Source organism: Peromyscus eremicus, chromosome 9 (assembly GCF_949786415.1).
Source record: "Peromyscus eremicus chromosome 9, PerEre_H2_v1, whole genome shotgun sequence".
Lineage (NCBI taxonomy): Eukaryota > Metazoa > Chordata > Mammalia > Rodentia > Cricetidae > Peromyscus > Peromyscus eremicus.
Window position 1 is genome coordinate 66,634,002 of NC_081425.1, and position 12,655 is coordinate 66,646,656.

A 12,655-nucleotide genomic window follows, 5' to 3' on the forward strand; every position below is an offset into this window, starting at 1 on the left:
GTGTTAGGATCTGAAGGTGCCGTTATGCTCAGTCCGACTCTGAGTTTTGAGCTGTAAAATGGGACTTCCATAATGTGCTTGGAACAGTGCCTAGCATACAGATGGTGCTCTGAAGTGCCTTGTGTAGCTGGCCTTGGGGCACACTTGCTAGTAAGGGAGAGAGAGGAGGATCAGGAGTACAGGCTTATCTTTAGCTGCACAGTGAGTTTGAAGCCAGCCTGGGCTTCATGAGACTTTGTCTCAAGTAAAAGAAAAAGTGTGGTTGCTGGTTCAAGTCCGGCGGGAGGAAGCCAGCACATCAGTGCCGGAGCTGCCTTCACTGACTGGTCTCAAGCAAAGACTGTGTGGCTCCTGGTTCAAGTCCGGCGGGAGGAAACCAGTGTAAGAACCAGCAATGGAGAAGACAATGGAGACAAGCTTCTGCATGTCTGTGTGGGACAAAGGACCTAACCCTAACCACTGAGAAGCCTGCTGTGGCCTCCCTTCTTAAGACTGGTCTTTACTATGTAGCCCTGGCGCCTGGCACTTGCTATCTAGACCAGGCAGGCTGGTCTCAAACTCCCCAGGGTGGAGCTCCCTCTAGCATTAAAGGCTTGCGTCACCATACCAGGCTACATTCTTCAGAAGAATAATGCCTTCTAAAAGTTCTTACTGTGTGGACCAGCATCAAGACAAATGGGAAGTTGGAAACAACACAGATGTATAAAATAAATGCAAATCTCTTATCAGACAGCATGGGAGGAGGTCTGTGGCCTGGCCTCCCAACACTCAGATGTTTTAATGTCAAATTCTTCATGTTTTCTAAGAGCCTGGGAGTTCTCTACCCAGATGGGGTGCTGTGCTCTTGCTAGCCTAGAGCCTCGGGTCACATTCTTTGCACACGGCCCTAGAGCCTCGGGTCACATTCTTTGCACACGGCCCTAGAGCCTCGGGTCACATTCTTCGCACACGGCCCTCCAGGGCCTCAAGCTCAGCCAACACCTCCTTGGGCAGATCCTGGTTGACCTGCTCTGTCAGGTAGCTCCTAACATCACGAACCTCCTGTTCCCAGAAGTCCTTGGGGATGGAGAACAGCTGAATGGTGTCTATTGCTTTGAGGCCACTGAGATCCAGGGCTCCTTCCTTTGGTACTAGCCCAATGGGAGTCTCTTGGGCACTGTCTTCTCCTTCTAATCGCCTGCAGATCCAGTCTAGCACACGAGCATTCTCCCCAAAACCTGGCCACAGGAAGCGGCCCGCCTGATCTCGCCGGAACCAGTTGACATGGAAGATACGAGGCAGCCGGGCTCCTCTGTGTCCCTCCATGCTCAGCCAGTGTTGGAGGTAGTGTCCGAAGTTATAGCCGAAGAAAGGCCGCATGGCAAAGGGATCATGCATAATGATCTTTCCTAAGGCAGAAAGGAGGGTAGGTAAGGAATCTTCCTTTCTAGGGAAGGGAAGGGGACCCTGTGTCCAGCTGGCAGAGGCTGGGTAAAAGATCACAGTTCTGAAATCTTCAGGGAAAGTGAAGAGAAGGGACGGGAGAAAGGGAGTCAGGGTGGGACCAGTGTCGGGGCAGGGGCAGGGAACAATGGAGGGTGTGAACTCACCTTTGTGTTCGGCAGCTGCTGTGGACTCAGAGCGCATGGAGCTGCCTACAAACACCCCGTGACGCCAGCTGAAGGCCTCGTACACCAGAGGTACCCCTGGAACACCAACGAGAGGTTTACAGGCAACCCCTTCCTTCCAGCTTCAGACCCATGCCTCCCGCACACTTTGCATTCATCAAGGGAGAAGGAGATAGACAGCAGCAGCAGCTGGAGGTCCAGAGCGAGGGGTCCTGTGAGTTTTCAGTACGGGAAGGCTGGAGCTTGACTGCAGAGCTGGACCTTTTACTACAAAGAAACAGAGCCCACATGCTGTTTACCTTTGGGTCTGCGGCCTCCAAAGATGATGGCATCAATAGGGACACCCTCTGGTGCTTCCCAGGCTGGGTCCATGATGGGACACTGGCGAGCCGGGACGCAAAAGCGTGAATTCGGATGTGCACAGGGTTCTGTGTCACCTGGCAGAGAATGCAAATGCCATCGTTTCCAAGGTCGTGTCCATTGTCAACATGGACATACATGAGCACACACAGTGATACAATTTTTTTCCCCCTCTTAGTTTTTCTTCCTTTCATGATGCAGAGGCTTAACCCGGGGTCCTAGGCAAGTCCCCTACCACTGAGGTCCATCTCCAGCCCTTGCAAGGTTTCCTCAGCTACTTACAACCTTGTGTGGTAAGGAAGAAGGAATCCAGGACATCTTCCCTCAAAGATCAGGCTATTTATCAATCGATAATGGCGCTATGGATAATAGACAACAGTGAGAGAGGAATTGGAATCTCACGGGGCACTTTGGGTACTTGGCATTGACCAAGACTTAAGGAAGCAGAATTAGATATTGGCAGGTAGTTACAATAATTTTCTTCCCAGAAACTTTATTTCCAGGATTATTATTTCCCAAACTAATTTTCCTGAGCCTAAAGCAAAACCAAGAATGTCAGGTCAATGTTTCAAGCAATTGGCTTTTCATTAACAAACCAGGGAAGACAATCTCCCGAGCTATCAAAATGTAAACAGGAATTGCTTTTATTACACATTCAGTTTGTTTTATCATGATAGGAGTAGGTGTTGCTATGGCATGCATGTGGAAGTCAGAGGACCACTTGTCTTCTTCCTCCACGAGGCTCCTAGGGAGCTAACGCAGGTCATCAGACCTTGGTGCTAAGCACTTCAACATGCCGAGCCATCCTGCTAGCCCAGTGATGGATTTTAAAGCTAGCGTTACTTTGGTTATTTCTGTGGGCTTGCTCAGACCCCGACAGAGTGGTAGGTTGGGGCACGAACTCAGTGAGGGACATAACCTGAGGAGCCCAGAGCACCTGACACCGTCAGGTATATTGGAGAGAAGCTAGGAACCAAGTCAGTGGCACATGGGTGAGCACCACTGGGGGACCATACAGGCACAGTGCTTTCTCCATTGGGAGATGATGGCCAGGCTGGAAGTAGGGGTGAGGGAGCCATGGGTCAACAAGTCTGTCCCTGCCACCTCCCAGCCTAGGACCCTAGTTCAGGGTGTTTATGGTTCTGGGAGCTAAAGACGGGCATGTGACTCTCTAGTTTTATCAGTGAATTCAGAGTTGATGAAAGGGTTGGGAAACTGGCCTGTAGGGAAGATTATTGTTTTTTGGATTTCTCAGTTGGGCAGGGAGACTGAGGGGGCCTTAATGATGGTGTTAGAGAAAATAAAGGCTGGTCTTGTTTGGAGGTTGACTGCTAGGCCGTCTGGAAGGCTCACATTCGGCCTTCAGTGACCACAAGCCCTTCCTCTGCTGTTCTCTCTCTCCCTGTAACTGCAGAAGGCAGTAAAGTGATTGTTGGGAGTGCAAGGCGTGGGGAGGGATGGGTCTCTGAGGCACCGCGGTAATGACAGGGTCAGGAAATCAGCCTCCAAGAAAGTGTAAAGTGTTAGCCTGAGTTCATGTAGAAGGATAATAGCGAGGGATGGAAGGGTAGGGTAACTTCAGACACTGGTATAAGCAGGGGAACACAGGAGCCAAGTGGCAAAGGAGACAGGCTTCCGTCTTTCCAAATAGGTCAAATGTTACCGGCCCAATTCCCTCTGTAACAGTTTTCCAAATAGTTCTTCCCCCACAACCCCAGCTTATATTTACTATTGACAAGTGCTATGTATTTGATAGTATGTTAAACTCCTTTTATGTATTACTTAATCCTCCCATAATCTTAACAGGTGAATACTACGATAAACCCCATTCAGTTGGTGGGAAAAACTGTTGAAAACTTGAGGGAAGTTAAGTAATTACCCAGATCTCCAAACAATGATTAATGGATCAGAGACACAAACTGAGATCTTGCCTGGTGTTGGAAACTACAAAAGGCTATGGCTGTAGAGGGTTTTCATCATTAAAGTTGCTATGGGTGGAGACTGGCTGCTTTTGCAGAGGACACAGGTTCGATTCCCAGCACCTACATGGTGGCTCACAAGCTTCTGTAATTCTAGTTCCAGGGGATCTGCTGCCCTGTTCACTGCATGAATATGATGTACAGGCACTTGTAGGCAAAATGCACACCCACATTGAAAAAAAAAAGTGCTGAGCCCTGGGGCCGCTCTCACAATTTCCTCACCCCACATACCAGGTTTCCAGGGCTTTCCCAGCCAGGAGGTTACGGTGACACCAGGTGGAAGAGGCTGGTCAATGCCTTCCCAGTACACACCGCCATCACTGGTCTCGGCCACATTGGTGAAAAGAGTGTTACTCTGGATTGTGGCCATCGCATTGGGATTGGTGGTAGCAGAGGTGCCAGGGGCCACCCCAAAGAAGCCGTTCTCAGGGTTGATGGCCCGGAGCTGACCTGCCAAAAGTGGAAGAAAGGAAAGGCCCTTAGGAAAAGCTGAGATGTGAGGCTGAAGGAGGTCCTTCACTACCCCCTTTTTTGGGACTGTAGCTCTGATAGAGAAAGGCTTTGTTTCTGGGGTTGCTGGACTCACTGAGGTATGGGACCATGCTGGCTGCTAGGAAAAGGGCCCTCACCTTCACTGTCAAACCTCATCCAGGCGATGTCATCCCCCACACACTCTACTTTCCAGCCTGGCAAGGCTGGCTGCATCATAGCCAGATTGGTTTTGCCACAGGCACTGGGGAAAGCAGCCGCCACATAGCGCTTTTTCCCTGCAGGGTTGGTGATCCCCAAAATCTGTGTCGGAGACAAAGAGAACAGAATGAAGTCACCAAAAGTCAGGGTGTAGTCTGCATGGATAAGGACAGCTAGCGAGGAATGAAGTAGGGAGCGGGGAATGGACACTAATGTTTATTCCCTAAGCAGGTGTCCCGCCCTTCTCTAGGGCCAGGGTAGCAGTGTTCAGCAGCCTGGAGCTAACACTTCAGGCTTTCAGGCTCACCGTCCTGGCACCTGGCAGGAAGGAGCAAGGCCGAAGCAGACTGCCAAGGCTTCCCCAACCACCCCCCTGTCCACAGCTGCTCAGTTCCTCACCAGGCCCTCACCAGCATGTGCTCTGCCAGCCAGCCCTCATCCCTGGCCAGGCGAGAGGCGATGCGCAGGGCAAAGCACTTCTTGCCCAGCAAGGAGTTACCACCATAGCCGCTGCCGAAGGAGACGATCTCCCGCTGGTCTGGCACGTGGCCAATCAGGGTTTTTTCCGGATTGCATGGCCACCGGCTCACAGGATCCCCTGGAGACAATGGGGTCAGAGTCCTGCTGGTAGTGGCATCGGAAACCAGGGTGTCGGGGACTGGAGGGATCAAGGACTGACCCAAAAGACACTTGGAAGCACTGGCAGTGTCCAGGGGTAGCTAAGTCCCCTTTTCCAGGACCCATCAACTCTTGTGCCTCTATCAGACATGGAGACTGACTTCTGAATCCTGTGTAAACTGTTCTCCAAACAGTGTTACTCCAGTTCAGAATGCTTCCCTGGGCCTTGGGGAGTAATCATTCACATCCACAATTTCTCTGTGGATGGGTAAGATTTGGGGCTCGGTGTCCTACTCTAGATAGGGTAGGCACTCACCATGCCCAGTCAGGGGCTGGCCCACTGAATGCAGACACTTGATGAAATCACCATCTCCCAAGGCCTGAAGTACAGGTGTTCCCAGGCGGGTCATAATACGCATGCTTGCCACCACATAAGCTGAGTCAGTGAGCTGCACTCCAATGCGGGACAGCGGGGAGCCCACAGGACCCATGCTGAACGGAAGCACATACATGGTACGGCCTACGGAGGAAGGTGCCACCTGGATGAAGGATTCCAAACCCAGCCATTGCTCCAGTGCCCCGCTTCTGCATCCCTAACTTGTTACCCTGCATGCATCCTGGGAATCTCTCGTCCACAGCTCGCTGGAACTCATCCGGCGACATCCAGTTGCCCAGCTGCCCACGGGCCCCACCAGCCAGAAGGGGCACTGTGTCCCGCTGCGAAGGAGTGACAATCACCGTCTTGCTCTCTACCCGTGCCACATCCTTGGGGTCTGTGCGAGCCAGCCAGCTGGGGGAGACAGGATTGCCAGGAAATGGTGTCTAATAGATTTCGCCTATCTTCAGACTCACTTTGGTTTTTTTTTTTTTTTCTTCCAAGACAGGGTCTCACCATGTAGCTCTACCTGTCCTGGAACTCACTATATAGACCAGGCTGGCCTCGAACTCACAGAGCTCTATTTGCCTCTAAGTGCTGGGATTAAAGGCATGTACCACGAAACTCACTTTTTAAGTCCAACTTTGGCTCCAGGTCTGTTTGCCTTATGTTTTCTTTAGCAACTACATTTTAGTTCCTTTAGGCTTTGTCTCGTTAAGAGGTGGTTTCCTCAAGGCCCAGCCTTGGAGCCTCTACCCCTGGAAGAGGTATGTTTCATGAAGTGTTAAATGAAGTGTGTGTGTGGTGCGGGGGAGGGCAGTCGGTCCTCTCACCCCAAAAGCAAGAACTCCCATTTGTAAACTCGTATCAACTTTTTCATTTAATGTGAAAACATTCACTTCCTAGCCCACTTCCCCTCAAGAAGCTCCCATTCTGGTTCATTCCACTGGCATTGTCTAGAAGTATCTTGGTCTTGGTGAACCTCAGCCTAAGCAGCAGGCTTTGTTTCAGGGGTTTCAAGGCTTACCAGTTCTTATACTTGGGGAGCTTCCGGATGAGACCCTGCTCTTCCAGCAGGGCCAGGGTGGCAGTGTTCTCAGCCTCAGTGCCATCACAGATGTGGATGCCCTCTGGTTGGCACAGACGGGCACTGCGCTCCACAAAGTCCCGAACTCCAGCTGGCAGCTGGCCCAGATCTCCACTGAGCACACGCAGGGTCTGGATGCTACGGCACGGTGACCAGCACCAGGGCCTCAGCCCATGCCAGCTAAGCCTGTAAGAGTCAAAACAGAGAGGCAACCGTCCGGTGACTATCATGGGAGACAGGTTTTGGGGAGGGAGAACAGGAAGCTTGGGGCTCTGGAAGGCACTAATAAAGCATATCTGGTGGCAGGCACCACGACAACCAGGTTACATACGGTTGGTATGTGGAATGAGCTCGGACTACCTGCATCTGTGGCCTTTATGAGGTATGTGTCTCCTGGCCAGGAAAGAGGTGGTCAAATAAACATAAAAGCACACATCTGGCTGGAGAAGTATGCATGCTGATACTGCACGTGTGGCCCATGCCCTGTTTTACTACGTCTGCTGCAGGATTAGAAAGAAGCAGGTGCCTCGTGGCCCAAGCGTCAAGGAACTGCCCAGATGAGAGCTTCCTGAGGCTATTTTAAAAATCCTCACCAGTGTTCTTTTCAGTCACAGTTTTTGTGTTAAAATGGCAGTTATTTTTATCTTTTTCTTGGTGTAAATGTCTCAACAAAGGGCGTAGTTTTTAGAGCCCTCTTCCAATGCCTGGTTTTCAGATTAGGATTCTTGCATAAAGACAGCTGGTGTTGGGGGTTCAGATAGTGCATTTGTTCACCCGGGTCAACAATGATTGGCTAATTAAGTTTTTGTTATTTTATTTTGGTTTTTTGAGACAAGGTTTCTCTGTGTTAACAGCCCTGGAACTCACCGAGATCCGCCTGCCTCTGCTTCCCAAGTGCTGGGATCAAAGGTGTGTGCGCCACCGCTGCCCAGCTTAGTTAAGCATTTTTTAACTTTAAGTGAAAGGCTGATAAGAATAACGACTGTCACTGCCCCAGGGGTCCTTGCCTAGATTTTCAGAAGGGCAGGGTCTCTGTATTGTTTGTTCTGTTATGCTCCTGGCAGATAGTAGGGTCTGTTGTGATTGGTCTGGACCCAAGATAGCAAAGGCCAAGAGAGGTAGTTACCCTCCTCACATGCAAGGCCTCACCTGCCAGAAACCCACAGTAGACCATGATGGCTTGAGCCTGGGAACTCCTTGGCTCGCCTTAGAGGCCGCATGCCTACAGAACTTTAGGGGTTGGTGTTAGGTCAGAACAGGAGAGGTCAGGAAACTCAGATCACAGGCTATATGCCTGGGAAGGAAGAAAATGGAGCTCTTGGATGTGGGGGTTTGGGCCTGGGTGGCCTGTTTTCCAGAAGACAAAAAGGGCAGCATGCTTAGTGTGGCCCTAGGGGGTTGGGGGCCCAGCAAAGCAGGGCTCCTTGTACCTTTTTCTGTCCAGGAACATTTCCCTGAGAGATTAATTTTAAAGGCACAGCCTTGAAAGCTCTCCCTTGAAATCTGTCTCCCGTTGTCTTACATGAAGCACGGCTTCCTCCAGGGCCACCCCCATCCTCCTGCATGCCTCTAAGAGGGACATCTCACTATCCTTCACAGACCACTCCATAAACTGACCAAGTAAAATCTGCATGGGAGAGATAAGGAGTCGGTTTAGGGCTCAGTGTCAAAGACCCTGGAGAAGGGGACACACAGAGGAGAGACCCGCTGGTATGGCAGGAGGGCAACCAGCCAGGGCAAAGTTGGGGCCCAGGACCTGCTAGGGGAAGGAGCCAGCCAAGTTAAAAAGAAGGCAATTTGCCCCCCTTCTCCCATCTTCCTTCCTTCCCTCCCTTCCTCCCCAGTCCCCAGGTCCCTGAGGCTCCACTGGGCTTCATGCCAGGTTCCATTCTCGGGAGGCAGCGAATGATGTTTACCTTCTACCTTCTTTCGGGAGCTTTGAGCTTGGGCTCCCAAAGGCTCAACAAGCCCTTTTGGCCTCAGGGCCTTACGGCTCCTCACAGCATTGAGGGGTGGACTGGGAGCCCCAGACTGAAAGAATTACACCTGGTAAGTAAAGGATTTGCAGAGACAGGGCTCGGGGAGGCAAAGGAGAAGGGGGAGGAGGTTGAGAGTGGCAGACAGAAGACAGCAGAAGCGGGGAGGGAGGGGTAGGAGAGCACGGAGGCTGGGAGAGCTCGCGTGGCTGGAGATAGGGGGTGGGGTGGCATCCCCGTGAGACCCAGGCTGGTCAACAGCCGCCCTGCCAGTCTCTTCCTAGGATGATAAACACGCGGAGGCAGCTCCGATGGAGGAGCACGGAGTGGGCCCCGGCCTATGGGTCACTCACCGCAGGCTGGGGAGGTACATAGCTGCCACGGCACCTGGGCTGGCGCTGCGGGGTGGCCACAGGAACCAGCGCAGTCGGGGGAGACAAGGAGCGTGGAAGGCGGGGAAGGAAGGAGCGTGGCAAAGCCAGAGGGAGCTGAGGTTGGGCGGGAGGCGCTTAAAAAGGAGGCGGGCAGGCTCCGGGGCGGAACCTAGCTGGTTCTCTTGCCCATCTGTGGGCCCGCTCACTGGTCAGGGCTCCGGGCACCAGCTCTGTGAAGCTTCCGCCCTACAGTCATCATTCCCGCAAGCCTGCTCTCCCCATTGGAGGCTTGAGTTCACCTTGGACCCGCCCACTCCGAGGCTCCGCCTCACGACCCGCCACGCTGCAGGGCTACTGATGTAACTTTGAAGGCTGTTGCTCCTTAGAGATAGATAGCAAGCAAGACACATCGAATGTCAAACAAGCTAAGAATGAAGCATGAGACCAGGAGCGGGAGCCCAGAATAACCAGATGTCTAAAACCTCGGGGACTGGCTTTGCCTTTCCAGAGCACGCCTAGCCTTAGGCCTTTCTTTTGCAGGGGCCCAAAGCTAAGTTTTCCTTAGTCCTCAAATAAAAAACGAAAACAAACAACTGTTGTCCTTGTCCTTGTCTTTGTCTTTCTTCTTCTTCTTCTTCTTCTTCTTCTTCTTCTTCTTCTTCTTCTTCTTCTTCTTCTTCTTCTTCTTCTTTTTCTTCTTCTTTTTTAAAAAATAATTATTTACTTATTTTTATGTACATTTGGGTTTTGCATGTATGTCTGTGTGAGGATGCCAGGTCCCCTGGAACTGGAGTTACAGACAGTTGTGAGCTGCCATGTGGGTGCTGGGAATTGAACCCAGATCCTTTGGAAAAGCAGCCAGTGTTCTTAACTGCTGAGCCATCTCTCTAGCCCTGTTAAATCCTTAAGTCCCCACTTCTTCTGAGGTTCTGGGATGGAAACTGAGGGGAGATGTTCCCTGTGCAGGGGACTGAGTTGAGGCAGGGTCTCCTTAGCACCTGAAGGGTTCTCTCTTCCTATCCTGTTCATGCTGGGGCAGGTGGTCCAGAGTTTCTTACTCCTTAGAGGCCATGTGGACCATGAGGTCCACCATTCTGTTACTGTAGCCAAATTCCTTGTCATACCTGGACATGACCTTGACAAAGTGGTTGTTGAGAACAATGCTGGACCCATTATCAAAGATAGACCGGATGTTGCTGTTAGAGTCTCAGGAAACAGCCTTGTCCCCAGAGAAGCCCAGGATGCCCTTTAGGGGGCCCTCCAATGCCTGCTTTACCACCTTCTTATTTCTTATCTATCTATCTACCTATTTATTTATTTATTTATTTACTTATTTATTTATTTATTTATTCATTCATTCATTCTTGAGTCAGGGTCTCTCCATGTAGTCCTGGAACTCACTATGTAGACCAAGCTAGCCTTGAGTGCTTGGAGATCCAACTGCTTCTGCCTCCCTAGTGCTGGGATTAGCTTTTTTTTTTTTTTTTAATTTTTTGAGACAGAGTTTCTCTGTGTAGCTTTGCGCCTTTCCTGGAACTCACACTGTAGCCCAGGCTGGCTTCAAACTCACAGAGATCCTCCTGCCTCTGCCTCCCGAGTGCTGGGATTAAAGGTGTGCGCCACTACCACTTGGCCACCACCTTCTTGGTGTCTCCTAAATGGCAGTTTTCTCCAGGCAGCATGTCAGATCCAGGACACACAGGGGGAGTAGGAACACAGAGGGCATGTTAATGAGCTCCCTGTTTAACTCTGGGATGATCTTTGTCCACAGCTTTGGCAGCATCAGAAATGCAGGAATGATGTTTTGGGCAGCCTCATGGCCATTACACCATGATTTCCCAGGGGTGAGGGGCAGCCAAGGTCTTCTGGGTGACAGTCACAGCATGGGCTGTGGTTCTAAGTCCCTTGATGACGCTGAACTGTTTCCATGGATGACCTTGGCTTAGGGCTGGAGGTTGCCGAGCAGTCTGTGGTACTCGAGGCATAGCTGATAAACTTGAGTTGTTGTGTCTCTCATGGTTCACACCCATCCCAAGAGGTGTTACCATAAAGGGCAGAGATGATGACCCTCGTGGCTCCATCCTTCTTCCTGACGGTGAAGACACCAGTAGACCCCACCACATACTTGGCACCAGCACCATTTGATGTTGGCAGGATCTAACTCCTGCAAGGTTAAAGACAAATTTCCCATTCTCATCCTGGACGGGACCATGGAACTGGAACTTGCCATGGGTATAATCATATAAACTGTGGGACATGTAGACCACACAGTTGAGGTCAATGAAGGCGTCACTGATGTCAACAATACCTACTCTGGTAGAGTTGAAGGCAGTCTTGGTGACTAGGCCCCTAGTACAGCCAAAGCCATTCTTTCTAACCTTTACTATCACATCTCAGGCATTAGGCTAGCACTTCGTGGAGGAGATGTGGCTGTTTCTGGGTGGAGTAGAAAGCCGATGTTCTTATAACAAGAATGAATACATTTGTTCTCTAACTTAAGCTAATTTTAAGTGGATTCTGCCACTTTCAGTAAAAATAATCTTGATTTTTTTTTTGACTCCTCAGAGTTTTGTGCTGGAGTATAGTGGCCTCGAATGGTGGTCTGTAGCTGGTCCTCAGTGCTTCCCATTCAGACTTGAATCTGCATTTAATTTCATGTATGTAGACTTTTACCACTCCCACCCCCATGCCCTGTCCCATAGTCCCTGCATCAAAACTCTTTTCATGGTCACCTTGCCACCACCAACTTACTCCTTGACTGCATTTTAGGCCTCAGGCTGTTCACAGTGGCATCAGCTTGGTTGGCTTTCTGAAGGTCATCATCTTGTTCACAAGCTCTCCAGCTCCCATGGTTCTCTGTCTCAGCAAATGGTACCATCATCTAGCAAGTTGCCCCAGAGAGTTCCTGAATTAGACTACAGTATTTTTTTTTCTAATCTTCCATAGCTAACTAGACACCAGGACCTGTAGAATTGTTCTGCCCAATTCGCTCTTAAATCTGTCCATACTACACTTGAGTGCAGGGCTCCCCTTTCACCTGGCTTTATGTGGTAGCTCCCAAGGCACTTCCTGGCACTGTGCTTTTCAATGCCCCATGTGTCTTTTGTGTGTATAGAAGCACTTTGGAGAGTTAAGAGAAAGGATTGGTCTTCATGGCGTGATAGTAGGTGCTGCTAGGTTCTGGCTCTGCCTGCAAGTCTCATTCAGTCCACAACAACTTTCTCTTGTGGATGTAGACACTGAAGCTTAAGTCATTTGCTCAGTCACATATCTGATTGGCAGGAGAAATGGAATTTGGTTCCAGGTCTTTCTGACTCTAATTGCCAAGATTTTTTCTTCCCTGCATTCCTATAATATCCTATTTTCTAGGTTTATTGTTAGCTAGACCCTATCTCAAAAGACAAATGGGAAAAGATGACTCCTAAGAATCTTAGCCTAGGCTTAGGCCTGCAATTCCTAATCTGGCCTCTAGCTATCGGGAGTTATCACCTCCACCTCCCTTCTTGCCTAACCTTTCTCTGTTTTGTAGAAAGAAAAATCTAAATAAATCGAGTCTCAATTTTATCTGTCCCCTACCAGTGTCCTCCC

At 50.5% G+C, this 12,655-nt stretch overlaps 1 protein-coding gene across 1 annotated transcript; it reads right to left on the reverse strand.

Annotated features, from left to right (window-relative positions):
* Positions 1 to 720: 720 nt before the first annotated feature.
* On the reverse strand, positions 721 to 9,282 carry Pck2 (phosphoenolpyruvate carboxykinase 2, mitochondrial). Its single transcript, XM_059273617.1, has 10 exons — positions 9,047 to 9,282; positions 6,658 to 6,903; positions 5,860 to 6,044; positions 5,571 to 5,774; positions 5,047 to 5,234; positions 4,576 to 4,738; positions 4,178 to 4,396; positions 1,907 to 2,044; positions 1,590 to 1,685; positions 721 to 1,388 (listed from the first exon to the last, which is right to left on the reverse strand). Exons 1-10 carry the CDS (start codon positions 9,064 to 9,066, stop codon positions 934 to 936), a joined length of 1,914 nt encoding a protein of 637 aa, XP_059129600.1. The 5' UTR covers positions 9,067 to 9,282; the 3' UTR covers positions 721 to 933.
* Positions 9,283 to 12,655: the final 3,373 nt, after the last annotated feature.

Bases quoted from the DNA above. Each gene is read 5' to 3' on its own strand.
- Pck2 (XM_059273617.1), bottom strand. From the start codon at position 9,066: ATGTACCTCCCCAGCCTGCG. The intron at 6,904-9,046 runs GTGAGTGACCCA...TGACTCTTACAG, and splicing joins ATGTACCTCCCCAGCCTGCG to GCTTAGCTGGCATGGGCTGA. The intron at 6,045-6,657 runs GTAAGCCTTGAA...TGTCTCCCCCAG, and splicing joins CTCCCCAAGTATAAGAACTG to CTGGCTGGCTCGCACAGACC.